The sequence below is a fragment of the Pundamilia nyererei genome, unplaced genomic scaffold (genome assembly GCF_000239375.1).
Source record: "Pundamilia nyererei isolate P.nyererei 1_Seehausen unplaced genomic scaffold, PunNye1.0 scaffold00356, whole genome shotgun sequence".
Lineage (NCBI taxonomy): Eukaryota > Metazoa > Chordata > Actinopteri > Cichliformes > Cichlidae > Pundamilia > Pundamilia nyererei.
The window spans coordinates 375,390-387,179 of record NW_005187757.1 but is presented as its reverse complement, the minus strand read 5'-3'; the positions used below and the strand labels follow the sequence as shown (position 1 = coordinate 387,179).

The window sequence follows — 11,790 nt, the reverse complement described above, 5'->3', positions numbered from 1 at the left end:
GCTGTGACATTCAGACGACAGGGTCCAAATTTGGTATAAACAATATGAAATTATGGATCCATCCTGCCCTTATATCAAAGGTTCAGGGTGATGGTTGTGTGTGTGTGTGTGTATATTTGTGTGTGTGTGTGTGTGTGTGTGTGTGTGTGTGTGTACACCATCCTGACTTTATGTTGCGCATCAAAAGAAGCAAATTCATGGCATCTTGTCGCTACATCTTGGAGGCATTTGCATTTTTAACTCATTAGGACATCTTCATCCAGAATCTTTTATTTATGAATTTCAAATCGTCCATAAAAGTGCAGCTGACGTCTCCCTCTTCTATAATAAATTTGACTGATCATCTTATTTATTTATATATTTTTAATATCATTCAGCTACATTTGCTGGCGATATTGCCTGCATGCATTTTTTCCAACTTACCTTTTATGAGCTGGACAGGTAAGATAATTTTTCAGTCCACATGGAAAAAACAAGAGCCTAAAATATCATGTCATGACTACCTAATAACCAATATGTGTTTCATATTGTACCAAGTCTTTTAAAAACAAAGTGCATAAAGATAGAATTTCAAAATCGCTCTTTGCTAAATTATTCTTATATTTATTGAGTGTAGGCACAACAGTGGTTCATCTTTTGACTTGGGTGCCTTTTTATACTTGATTGAATCATAGGTCAGTGTTAAGTGGCTTGACAAACAACATGTGCAAAGGTTTTTGAAAGACCTTTAGAAAGCCAGAAGAGCTATTGCTCAAGATTGCTTTAAAGACTTTTGAAAAAGTGGCTCAAGAGGGCTGCTTCAAGACTTTTGCACATTACCTGTTGAGAGAATTCAATAAAAAAACTTAAACTACAGGTAATGGGTAAATAGATAAACAAAAAACTAATTAACTAATAACCACTATCAGAAAGTTGTGGACTTCTGATTCAAGTTTCTCCAGTTTGAGGATTTTATATTTTTTAAATAATCAACATTTTTAAGAAATGCAGCTGAACCTTTGCATTCACCAGCAAGCAAAGTGCATTTAATGAGTAAGGCGATTACACGCCCCGCTAGCAACTAAATTACAAAAGGTGGCTGGTTCAGTACCTTGAAAGGCCAACGCTCATCCAACTGTGATCGGTACGATTAAAAGTCACCTTCAGCATGACTTTGTTGCTCCAGGCTTAGTAATTGTAAAGGCAGCACTACGCTTCCAATAAAACCTGAAATGGAGACACAGTTAAACATTGATGTGCATGCAAATATGGGTTTCTTCTTTGCAGCACTATATTGTTCACTGTGGCGGAGGTACATTCAGATGAAGGAGAGAAAATGTTACATACACTCTGGAGTAAAACACATGCTGTCAAAGTAGGACACTACAAGCCAAAGAACTCTGTTCAAATATTTTCTAATAACCACAGCAATGTGCGAGTGATTTGACTCTGATATGTTAGCTGTGTGAGAGAAAAAAGAAAACTGTAGTTCAGTCAGAAAGCCTACATGGAAAGGATGCAGTGGAGTCTGAGGCCAACACAGTGCTTTAGAAAGCATTTTATTCATATGAACCTGCTGAGAGTCATTTTGGCAGTAATTACCCTGTACCCTTAAGTCACCCGGGAGAAGACTGGAAGCGCAGACGTAAAATGAGAGAGACTGTGCCTGAGATCTCGAGGAGGCCCGCAAAGTCGATGCAGTCAGTAATTTGTCTCTATAGCCAACAACAAGTTCTCTGTCACGCCCTGTGTACGTCACTGTCCGTGTGGGATCAGTCTGGAAAAGCTGTGCGTGCGATTGTGTGCAAAGGGGTGAGAACAGGCAGAGCCACACGACACAGTTATGTCACAGTATCAGGGAAGTGGCCTTAATTCTATGTATGTTCAATTGCAACTGTATATACTGTAGGCTGCAGGTGATGTTGTGATTGATGTTTAAAATATATACATATATAAAATATTAAAATATTTACATATATAATCATAAATTGGAGGAAGGTGTTTTTTTTCTATGGAATGTTATTACTAAAACCACAGATTTATATTTGGGGTATAATATAAGTGAGAAAAATCTAATAATCCTGTTGCCTAATAAGAGTTTCAGATGACATCAGAGACATTTTAAGCAAGTTTTCATCATTGTTTTGACTTTTTTTTTTTCCTTTTTGCAGCAGAACATTTTACACCTAAAATATATTATCTAACTCAATAGTCTCCGGAAATTAAAGAAGGAGAAATTAGATGTGAAATATCATTGAAAATGCGATAAAAGCGTATCTAATCCTGCAGTGTCTCCTTTATAAGTCATCCCACAGATGTCCTCATACACGCGTATGAGATCACTTTACACGTGGTAAGTATCAAATCCAGATTAATCCAATCATGGGAGGAAAATGATGTAAAAACAACATCATGCCAGGTGTGCATGGATTAAAAAAAAACGAAACTATATCTGTATTTTCATGTGTTGTCTTTCTCTTCAAACCCTCAACACTGCATCAAATGCATCTTGAAGTCTGCTCAGCATTCAGGCTCAGAGCTGCTCGGAGATCTAATCAGCAGCAGCTATCAAATCAAAGGCCCAAGTCCTTTTTACCGGGCTGATTTTCTCCCCTGTGGAAGCAGCAATCCAGAGGAATTTAGGCCAAGGTTTGGGTCAGATAATAATCTCTTCTTGTCTTTAATTCTGAAGAGGAGAAGTTCAACTTTTCACTTGGCTTGAAAGGCAGACGCTCCCCCTAATTTTCCAATGGGCTTGGTCACGAATCAGATGCAAATGATAAACTCTGTGACATGTGCCACTCTGCAGTGACTCAAAAGTTTTGCAGTTTCATCCTGGAATCTTACTCAGAGCAAAAGAGCAGAACAAGAGTGGCTGATTAAGCAGAGAACGGTATTATTGTAATTTTGTCATCTGTTTTATGTCCTGGCAGAGTCATTTATCTACTTTACACTGTTACAAGGCTCTTAAGTCCACCTGTATGATATAATACCGTCCTTGGATTGGGTTATATCTACATGCATGAATGCCATAAACACTCAGTCTTGTGAATTTCCCGAATGTGTGAAATTTTTGTCTGTGTAAAGCTCTGCCATATACTACCCTTAGAGTTCTAGAGTTCTACTTACAATATTTATATCAGCTGTACATTACTACATTAGACATTCTTGTTTTGACAGACAGCATCATAACAGTTTTGAAATAATGTCATTTAAATGTGTAACTTTTTTTAAAATGACAATTTAATGCTGCGTAATGATGCGTGAGCGTAATCAAATACTCTAAGGGAGGTTGTTGCATAGAATTCTTTCTTTGGTCATTATAGACAGACAGCTTTTGCTTCACTGAAACAATTACCCATATCATTCCACCACTTTTATAGTCGCAGGAACATTTCTCCTCCAAAGGTGTGTGACTGTGCAACTTTCTGCACCTGCAAACACACCGAGAAGAAATCCCAGCTGTGTTCAACTACATGCTCCAAATATATGTTTAATGCCAAGTTACAAAAGAGTCATACCATCAGGTTGCTCCAAGAACTCATCTTTACAGTGTAAATTATGATGGCCAGCATTCATTGTTGAAAAATTGTGTCAGTGATGGAAAATATTCTGGCATACTGCAGACATCAACCTACTTGACAATTTTTACTACAGTTTATCAGTTTTTTCCATGTTTGTCACTATATATTCAAAGCTTTTCGTTACACATTTGTGCTTGTATAAGGGTAAATTAAGGACACTATCACTTTGTGCTATCAGCAAAGTCTGAATTGATTTTTGCTCCAAGTTATTCCTTTTTCAAATACTTTTACAAACCTGCAGAGGACAACATTGTCTAGTTTTTGTATTTCTGATAGACAGCTTAATATAAGTTAGCCAACCCTTTGCCATTGCATTGTTTCTGTTTGGTTCTACCTCTCTAACAGTGCTGTGTGGATGACTTTGCTGCATGAGTGGGTTTGATTACATTATTCTTGCTCAAGGAAGGATGACACAAGGCCTTGGAAAGGAAACATAGTTCAAGCTGGCTTAAGAGAATCATGTTTCAAGTGGTGTCAAAGGCAGCCCCGCAAGCTGCCACATCACATTTGTAACCAACTGGTCGTGTCGCTTTATCACCATCCACTAACTGTAATTCCTTCTTCTCTGTGTTTCCAGTACTTCATTCTGCTGCTGTGTATCTTCCTGTTGGAGATCCTGGCCGGTGTCCTTGCTTATATCTACTATCAGCAGGTAATTCCCATTGTATCATTAAAAAAACACCCTTCTTGTAATGTATGTATGTGTGAAATTGAAGGAGGAGCAGGTGGCAGATATTGCAAGAGTGGATATTTATTTTAGATGACAAAAAAAGTAATTTCAACTCAGGTTAGCATTTTGTAACTTATTATAGCATCTTTAGTAAATCTGTGTTACCATCTCGCGTCGACTCTAGTCTGCTGTATTACAGTAAATCATCATCTGATATTAAAAAATGATGTTAAGGTGTGTAGCATATATTGCATTGTGCAAAAATTCAATAGAGCATGCTTGACAAATGTGTTGTGTCTCCTAATCCAAGCACGTAGTCAAAAGCATTGTAATAATACACAGACAACTGTTTCATTTCCCACATGGCATGTGCTCTGCTGTAATTTTAACCAACCAACAAAAACCAGCGTGAGAAACGAGATTCCAGAAAGGCCGTATAAGACGGCCCATTAAAAATACAAATATCTGACTGCCCATATTACTTGTGGTACATTGAGTCCAAATGGAATGAAAAATGCCTGCAGCAGGACACATAATAAGCCTGAATGCACTGTGTCAGAATCATTTCAAAGCATTTGCTTTGATTTTGAACTCAAATACACAGAATTTTCAAACTTATTTCATTTCACTCCACTAAAGAATGAAGAACCTTACTGGCAGGTTAATGACTGAAAAAAGTAGAAACGCCACAGACTGTGTACTAAATGCACACGGTTTGGTTTTCAAGTGATTATTTTCTCGTGTGTAGTTAATGTATAAGCTAAACTAAAACTGACAGCCTCCCTCGGCACATTTCTGCTGTACCACTGTGGAGTTATAGTGACTGCACTGCAAACAAGAGCAAATGACAAGCATTTTTCCTTTAGGAATATTAACATGACATTGCTCTCTACCAACATCGCTCCCACCCCGCTTAGACTTATAAGTGGCTTGTAGCTCAGGAACAGGACTTTTCTCAGTCTAGAGGTACACTGTTTTCACTTTAACTGCCTCTTTCATTAATGCACAGTTCATGAGCAGCCACTGAGGTCCATGGCTGTGTGCTGCTTCCTAAAGCTCTGTCTACTTTACTTGCCTCAAAATATTCTCACAAGCATTAAGTTGTGTTAAAGTCTCTAAAGCCTCTTCCCCTGTTATTAATCTTTTCACTCTCTCTGCTAATAAGTTGTGAGAACGATACCAAGATGAACAACTCATGTAACATGCTTGTAATTCACAAACGCACCCATTTTTAGCTACAGATTCTGCACAAGGGATTTGCTCAGACTTTATTTTGTTTTTGTAATCAGACATGATCATAAACCTCTTTGTGGTTGCTTTGTTTGCGAGATGCTTCCCTAGGTTGCTCATAGTTTGCATGAATTACTTGTCTGCAAACCTTCACCATTTAACTTTCACTATTATTACAAAAATAATTCTCATTTTTCAGGAGCCATTTGAAATTTCTCTCTGTCCCCAAATGGCTGAGATTTAGTGAACATTGTCAAACCTATGCAGAGGTGGTTTTTCTGTCTGTGTTCAGACAGAAGTACCATGACACAACATGATATCCCTGTAAAGCTCGTTTTGTGTTTTTTCCTAAATCATTTTATATTTTGTCTCTAGCAAATATCTAGTAAATTGTAAAATGAGCTCACTGCTGATCTGATGGTAAAGAAAAAAGGGTTAATAGACTTCAAACAGATGCCATGTATTAAAATACACACCTTATTCATAGACTGTTTTTAACAGGTTGTATTCATGCTGGTTTCTGATCTAAAGTTGTGCTTTGTAATATAAGAGTGACAGGGTTGGGCACTAGCAAAGTACTGAGCTTGCCCATAGTTTGATGAATGAAGCTGACTTGTCTACAAACACTCACCATTTTACTCTCTAAACCAGCGGTCCCCAACCCCCGGGCCTCGGACCGGTACCGGTCCGTGAGTTGTTTGGTATCGGGCCGCGACAGTTGAAATGTATGGTTTTCAGGGTTTTTATCAGTTTTCAGCGTTATTTTGTTATCCTTTTTATCGTTAACTCTGTTTTCCTGGGTCTTTTCACGTGTGTTATGAATAAATCTTCTTTTTTTCGGTACCGGTACTAGTTTTATTTTGTTGTATTTATCCGCGACACCTTAAAGGCCGGTCCGTGAAAATATTGTCGGGCAAAAAAGGTTGGGGACCGCTGCTCTAAACTGTAGTAAAACTTGAAAAAGTGCAATGCAAAACAGAAAACGTTGTGCCTCACCACAAGACGCAACTTTTATGTTGAAGGTAAACAGTCTTTGTTTACAGTGTGCGTCACACTTTTCAGAGTTTCTCTACGACTTGGCGAATAGTTTGCTACTGTTTGCAGACAAGTCTGTATGTGTCATACAAATGATTCGCAACCACAGCGACCAACTAGCAACACATGTAGGTTTATACAGTGCAGCACCGTATACTTACTAGTGACAGCTAGCAACCTCCCGGAACAGCTTATAGCCAGAAATACATTTTTTCCTAGCAAGCAGTGGTTGTCAGGGGGTCACTGACGCTGACCGTTTCCCAGGGATTGCCAGCAACCTTCAGCAGCAAATTGCAACTGGTGGTCCAGCCTTGTATGGCCTATTATTATCATTAACAGAAAACAAGCTAACAAAAGAAAAAGCATATTTCAAGTATATCAAAGACCCATGATGCTGTTCTTGCTTTTAAATGAATATGTATTCAATAAAACAGCAGTACTAAACTGCTCCTGTGTAAAGATGGGAAGCACTGAGATGCAGGTAATGGCTGTGGTTCATCCCGGTGTCATAGTCATGCGACCATCCATTGTGCCTGGAATTCATGTTTGCTCATACTCGTATGTGGTTAATGCAATGTCATGGTGTAGTTCACTCCCATACTGGCTCTCTCATACTTACGGAGTCCCTTTAAAATGTGAATGACTGTTTTCATTCACCGCTGCAGTGTTTCTGAAACTGTCAACAGGTAAAATGAAAACCTGAACACCACCTCTTCTTTCCTCTTCTTTGTTTTCACCTCGCGTCTCTCATCTTTCTCTGCCCTCCCTTCCTCTCTTCATCATTCATTCCCTTGATATCTCCTTCATGCTTTGATTTACAGTGGTTTCCCAGCTGGCTTGTTGCCATAGAAACTGAGCCCCCCAGACCTTCCACTCCTGCGTTTTCTGCCACTGGTCTAGAGAACAAAAAATAAATAAAATAAAACCCAAAAAACAGACTTCCTCTGCTTTTACACTAGCTTCGTCTTCATATGCCTCTCTGTTGTTAGAAGTACTTCCGTGATGTGTATTTTAAATCCCGTGTGCTATGATGTGCTGGAGAATCAGTAGTCGAAGCGACAAATTCATCACTTTAGGTCATGCTCTGTCGTGCTGCCTTCCCATTTTTGTTGGCTGATACTACATGTACACCTGTGTGCGTGTTTCTGAACAGTTGAATGATGAGCTGAAGCAGAACCTAAAGAAGACCATGACTGACGAGTATAATCAAACAAACTCCGAGCACATCACCAAGGCTGTAGACAAGCTGCAGCAGGAGGTAAGTGTCTGCAATGGATGAGATTTCTTTGCACATTTGAATTTCTACATTGGCCAGCGTGGATGGAATTTCGGTTGTTGCGTGCATCCACTTTTTCATATTGCAAATGAACCTGGACTTCCAAGCCAAAGTCACATGGACTCACATGTGGTTTGTTGATTGGACAGCCCTCATGCTACCCTATCATCTCATCAGATTAGAGATTTTGGAGATGGGAGCGAGTCAAAGTAAATCCAATTCAGTCCACGACTTCATCTAAGCATGATGGACTGGTCTGCACTCTCTGCTGTAATTTACCTTCTCTTCTAGTCAAACGAGCTGACAGCGCGTTAAGGAATGTGTAAATCTGAGGTGCTGTTAAGACTTCTGTTAGTTTTTATACTCATTGTTTAGTTTTTTGAGTATAAAATCTTGTCTTTCACACATCAACATGTAGTCATTCTTCTAAACTTCATTTTGCATAATTTCCAAAAAAACATGAATTTGCACTATTAAAGGAATTTGTAAATGTTCTTTTAATGGAGTCATTTTTATCATATATTCAAATAGCATCAGTATGAGAACAGAACTACAGTATACATGCATACATACATTTCCCTCAAAGTAAATATGAGGAAAATGTGAATCTTAAAGTTTACTTTAAAAATAAAACAATTGGCTCAAACTGAGTTGTAAATCTTGAGCAGGAGCTGCACCTCCGTTGAATATGGAAACAACATTTGGATTTGCAAAACAATTCACATTTCAATCACAACGGTATTTTACTTTACAGTGGGCCTTTTTGAGTGCAGCTTTTCAAGTTTTGCCATCAGATTTGATTGTGAATTCGATTTTGATATCAAAACTATTTGATCTTCATGTGAAAAAGAACGTTTTCACAACTAAGTACATCCCACGACTCGGTAGCTTGGAGAACCACCTTTAGCAACAATAACGTAAAGTAACCATTTGCTGCGTGTTTGATACCTTGCTCAGCCAGTTGTAGATTTGCTGCTACTGATTGATCTGCTGCTTGACCCAGTTTGGTCAATTAGCAATTATACATATTTGACTCTAGAATATTTGGTGTACAGAGAGAGGAATTCATGATTGATTTGATTACTGCAAGGTATCATCAGCCTATTTAGGCCAGCTTAAGTTTACTTTAAAGACAGGAATGTGGGAAATGGTTATTCTGACTCTATCGAAAGTCAACAAAATCCACTTACCTGACTTGCAGTATAAAAAACCCCTTTGTTTAAACTCTAAAAAATAAAAAAAATGGCACATTAAGGTTTTACATAAATGTAGTTTCCAGTTTTAACATGAAGCCAAGCAAACTGCCTGCTGATGCCTAATGTTTGCCTTACTGGGGGAATCAATCATCTTATAATGCTCGTAATAATGCTTTGAACCAAGAGAACACGTATGCAGAGTTTTGCTCAAGTGAAGTGCAACACTTAATTATTTGTTATCAGTGTAAACCTGTTGGATGTTTGTCTGAGTCTTTTATACTTTCCTGCTGTCAGTGAAGTGTTTTTCCTCCGTCTCCTCCATCAGTTCAAGTGCTGTGGGAGCAACAGTTCAGCTGACTGGGCTGAGAGCGTCTATATTCGCTCTGGTGCAAAAGGCAGGAAGGTGCCTGACAGCTGCTGTAAGACCATCACCAACATGTGCGGTATAAGAGACCACCCATCCAACATCTACAAGGTGGAGGTGAGTGCGTGAACGGTGTCGGGGGGTGGGGGTGGGGAGGGCTTCATCTGTATTTCTCTCATGTCTCGAGATGTCAGCATAGAGGCGGTGTGGCGTGAGCGTAGCAGAAAAAAGAACAGCCATCACATCCAAACTGTATACATAACATTGTTTGCAGTGAGACTCCAGCAACACTCCCACATCAACTGATGCAACATGAAGACACTCTTTGTTTTTCATTTAGGGTGGTTGCATCACTAAACTGGAGAATTTCATCTTGGACCACCTGAAGATCATTGGAGCCGTCGGTGTTGGGATCGCTTGTGTACAGGTGAGCAAAAAATAAATAAAGAAAATGCCTTTAGCATTGTGCTTACACACAGAGACTCAATAAATGTATGTACACCTATGGAGAATACAGCTTTTCTAAATTACGTTTTTATTTTCATCTGTTTTAATCCCCAGATCATCGGGATGGTGTTTACATGCTGCCTATATCGAAATCTAAAGGCAGAGCCGTACTAAGAGAAGCAAAAGAAGAAAAATGTGTGAGTGAAGGAGGTAACTTCATCACCGCATGCCATACTCAAATAGCCCATAGGTTCTTTTCTTTGTCCTCCGCATAGGGGAGGATTTGTTTGGCAAGGGATCAAATTGCACATCTGAGCATCTCATTTTGGTAAACAAAGGGTAGAAAAAAAACTCACTACAAGGTTTCTTGAAGTAATTAGGCTCTCAAATTGCACTCTCAGCTCCATCTTCAAGATCACAGCACTGTGAGAAAAAGCCTCAGAGAGAAACTGATGAGAATTTTAACTGATTGTGTAAATTAGTGTGAGACAGCCTCCCTGGGACTCAAACATTGTAGTTTTCTTCCACTCGGATTCCCTCAATGTACTTTTATATGTGTAGACCAGGTGCTACACCCGAGAGTGGTGTAAAGATCAGTGGAGTAAAACTGGCACTTTGCAGGAAAATGTTAATCCTGGTCACAGCAGCTTCTTTTCTCCATCAGCATAGCTTAACAAGCTCACCTCTGGGGCCCTCTTCAACTGCAGTAGTGTTTAGTTTCCACATTAACAAGACAGTCCTGTGTTTTAGATCTTCTTCTGTAATGACCTTTAAACAGGGGAACAAATATATATATCATCTATTTTCTTTTACTTATGTACTTTCTTATGAGCTGTTAATACTTTTGCCTTTATTACCTAATCTGTCTCCTTACTGAGACGTGTCTGATCATGTTTTAAGTCTCCTAAGAACACATTTTCTGCCAGAATGAAGGTGAACAGGTTAGTGCCTTGCTCAGCACCATAACTGTGCCATTTGATGTCCTAACACCAGCCTTTAAACACGGTTTGACTAGTTTAGGTGTAAACACTGATCTCATTGAAGGGAGTTTGTGATTATGAGCAGTCCCACTGATATTGTTCAAATGAAAGTGCGTCTTGTTTTTGATTTTATTGCCTTTTGTTTTTATACACTGATGCCAAAGTCATCAACTGTAACACTGGACCTACTCTGTCTCCTCCAGCCTTATTCCTATACATACTGATGTCTCTGTTTTTGTAAATGAAGTTTGTTTTTTTTTACTCTGCTATAAACTGCGACTATATTATTGTATTTAATACACACTGTAGAAAATGATATTCTCTCACTGTTAGTAATGATCTTTCCTTTGTGCCTCAAAGCTAAAACCAGGCTAATCTGCTGTATTTCTGTCCTCCTGGTAATCCAGGATGTATTTTAGTTTAAATAAACATTGATTAAAAATGTGCTTTGCTTCTGCTGTGTTTGCTCTCATAGGAGAACATTAGCATTGTTAATGGTGTATTTTAAACAGCAGTATTGCACAAATACTGAGTGATGCCCTTCACAATAAAGGTTCACTCAAGTCATGTCATCACAGAAACTGCCAAAAAAAGGCCCTCACATTATTGTATAAAGACGAACCATGTGCCTGTGACCAGTGGCCCTTACCAAATTGGCACCAGCTTACAGGTGCATTAGTGTATTAACCAGAAGTCAATTGTCTGTACTGTAGTACTGTGATGATGAAGATTTGGGATGTGAGCCATATTCCAGACAGCTGCTTTTACAATGTATTACCTATATCATGACAGTTAGATGGCCTTGTAATGAGAGCCATCGTGCTGTTGGGCACGAGGCAGGGTAGTTTGAACCCTAGTAATGTTAAGATTAACAGCGGGACATTTGTCATTTGGGTGAGTGGCAGCAGTTAGTGCATGCAAACACAGGGAGGCAGCACTCACCTGGCTTTCAGCACCACAACATCACACTGATGAAAACAGCTGGTGTGTGAGTGTGTCTGTGTGTAAAACACCTAGAGGCTATTGAGG

The 11,790-nt window shown here is 39.0% G+C and overlaps 1 protein-coding gene across 1 annotated transcript in view; it reads left to right on the top strand.

Annotated features, from left to right (window-relative positions):
- LOC102202951 (CD151 antigen-like) overlaps nt 1–11,207 on the top strand; it is a 23,651-nt gene extending 12,444 nt beyond the window's left edge. The window contains exons 4-8 of the mRNA XM_005752400.2: nt 4,141–4,215; nt 7,652–7,756; nt 9,296–9,451; nt 9,675–9,761; nt 9,896–11,207. Coding sequence (XP_005752457.1) covers nt 4,141–4,215; nt 7,652–7,756; nt 9,296–9,451; nt 9,675–9,761; nt 9,896–9,955 — 483 coding nt within the window. The 3' untranslated portion in view covers nt 9,956–11,207. The remainder of the gene's footprint in view (nt 1–4,140; nt 4,216–7,651; nt 7,757–9,295; nt 9,452–9,674; nt 9,762–9,895) is intronic.
- The last annotated feature ends 583 nt before the right edge of the window (nt 11,208–11,790 follow it).